General features: G+C 37.0%; 1 protein-coding gene across 5 annotated transcripts in view; it reads right to left on the reverse strand.

Moving 5' to 3' along the window:
• The window catches only part of LOC125035409 (E3 ubiquitin-protein ligase TRIP12-like), a 63,545-nt gene that overhangs the window by 1,106 nt on the left and 59,939 nt on the right, over positions 1-2,500 (reverse strand). For all 5 annotated transcript variants that reach the window (XM_047627785.1, XM_047627784.1, XM_047627783.1 and 2 more), the window contains 2 exons: positions 1,948-2,263; positions 1-1,586 (listed from right to left, as the gene is read on the reverse strand). The exon at positions 1-1,586 is cut by the window's left edge and continues 1,106 nt beyond it. In XM_047627785.1, the coding sequence (XP_047483741.1) occupies positions 1,390-1,586; positions 1,948-2,263 (513 nt within the window). In that variant the 3' untranslated portion in view covers positions 1-1,389. The remainder of the gene's footprint in view (positions 1,587-1,947; positions 2,264-2,500) is intronic.

Below are 2,500 nucleotides of genomic sequence, written 5' to 3' on the forward strand. Positions count from 1 at the left end.
TTGTCTCTGTAAATCAACTAATGCCCACTCTTCCATTTTTAACTGACCTGCAGTTCTGACAGGAGAAAAAAAATCAAAGCTTTATACAAAATTCTCAGAGGAGCATGGTAATTAAATAATATCCCAGAAAATGAATGCATTTTGTAAAGGATTGAAAATAATTTTTTCTCAAGTATTAAATCTACAATTACAGAAAAAATTGCATCTTGGCCTTGCTGAATCTGTTTCACAAAAGCTTTTACTGCAATACATTTGGGTCCACTGTGATGCTATCTTTCAAATGACTAGGATTGACATTTATAAGCAATGTTACTGAGAGAGATCCCCCACAAATAATCCTCAGATGGTTACTTTGTCATTGTCCACTAACCAAACTAAATTGCCTTTTGGTCTCATTTAAAATGAGTAAATCATATGTACAAAAAAAATTAAATTAAATCCTACCAATGACCCACACCTTAACAACATACCAATAAAACGTGGGCCATAAAAACAAGAAAACAAACACGACATTCTCCAAATGGAAACAATGACGAGATCATTTATCATCTTAATGCTCTGTGAGATTATGTCTTCATCTGAATACACACAAACTGATGAAAATCCACGGCCTGAAATCTTCCATAAAAAATGTGCTTGGATCCTAGTTCTCCAGCGTGCCCAACATCACAATCACTACGTAGCTGAAACCAAAACCAGCTGTCTGAAGCCAAGCTGCTTGTGGAAAATTGAAAAATGGGGATATCACAGTTCACTTTCCACAAATACAGTAAACTCCTTCTCTAATGTCTTTTAAAAGTGTCCAGAATAATAAATGGTAGTGGTGATCAAACAATTAACTTTTCAATTTTCATATACATATATCTATGACAAGCTGAGATTTTATCACTGAACACCCAGCATTGATTTAGTTTAACTATTGGTCTACATATTCACATAATAAATTAAAACTGTAGAGTTGAGGCTTGGGCCATGAGATGCAGATACCTTGAGAAACTGTCACCAGGCACAATAAAGAATACATCCCCAGGAATGCTATATAAATCACAAATGAGAATTAGTTGTCACTCCCATGCTTCCTTTTTCAGTACTGTAAATGCTTGCCTTTCGGCATTCGTTCCAAGAGCTTAAAAGCATATTCACACCAGCTTTGACTCTTCTTGTCACTCTCTACCTTAAGGATGAATTGATGTTGGACACAATGCACCAAATACATAAAAAAACAAATACAAAACAAAAAACAAATAAACAAGGTAGTAATTGACAAAAAAAATAATACAAAAATAATAAGAATAATAAAATAAAAAAAATAAATAAAAATCATAGAATATCACAATGTGAAGCCCAAAAATTGGTGGGTTGAGCATCATCTGCCGGTCCAAAAACTTCCTATGAGAGGTGGAAGCTGTGCTGGCCCTCTCTGGCCGCTATCTCCAATTTGGCACTCATAATATCAATACTGGAGTAGTCTGGTAGTTTCAGGTAGTTAACGCAGGTCATCACCGAAGGTAAGAAATCGTCAGGGTTTTCTCCTGCTTCAAAAGTTTTCCTTACAATGGTAAGTGCTGGAGATAGACTTCTGAAACCTGTAAAAAATGGAAGAAAAGAAAAATAACATTTTGTAAAAATTAATCTAGGGAACTATTATAATTATGGCAAACCTGTATAAACGACACTTACATAAGCAAACCCAGTGGCTAAAAGAATTTCGAACATGATCACAGAAATTCCTATTTGTTTCATTTGGACTCTTACTCCCTTCCCCAACTAAGAATAACTGTTTTACATGAAAGCACTGTATCTAAATTCTACAATGATATATAATCAAAAAGAGACTTCCAGGTATAGATCCAGCAGACCCTGGTTATAACAATATTAACATTTATATCTTATTTGCATCTCACATTTCTTGGCATTTGATTACATCGACTAATAAATATAACTAACCTCCAACAGGCAGCCTTGGTGAACCTGTAACAAACTGTAAGAAGGATCTCTGCTGAGCTGGTGTGTAGTCTGCAATAATCTGCAGCAAGAACTTAACCGCCCTAGAGTTGTGCGTATATCCATGATCTGGACGGCAACATTCAGCAAGTTGCTTCATGTCCCATTTCGAGGCATCCGAGGAGCCACAGAACAGTTGCTCAAGTTCTTCAGGGTAGAAGACTCGGAGCTGAGTCAAGGGAAAGACACACTCAAACCCTTCACGAAGGGCCTCCATCTGCCTTCTGACTCCTTCACGGACCAACCACTCAATAACAAGCTGGAAGCAAGTTTTAATTTTAACAAAAATGTATGTAAATAAAAATGCACTGGCATGCACAGAATGCCTCCCATTTTTTATATGTATTCAAAGAGTATATTGCCCCCTCAATGACGGTATCAGAAATCTCTTGGTGATTCCATTGACTTCTAGCAACTGTCCTGCCGTTTGGCCAAGGAGTCTGCTACATGCACCGGAACTTCCCACTTGACTCGCTCTAGCCCGTCTTGACACCTA

The sequence above is a fragment of the Penaeus chinensis genome, chromosome 19 (genome assembly GCF_019202785.1).
Source record: "Penaeus chinensis breed Huanghai No. 1 chromosome 19, ASM1920278v2, whole genome shotgun sequence".
NCBI classification, from domain to species: domain Eukaryota; kingdom Metazoa; phylum Arthropoda; class Malacostraca; order Decapoda; family Penaeidae; genus Penaeus; species Penaeus chinensis.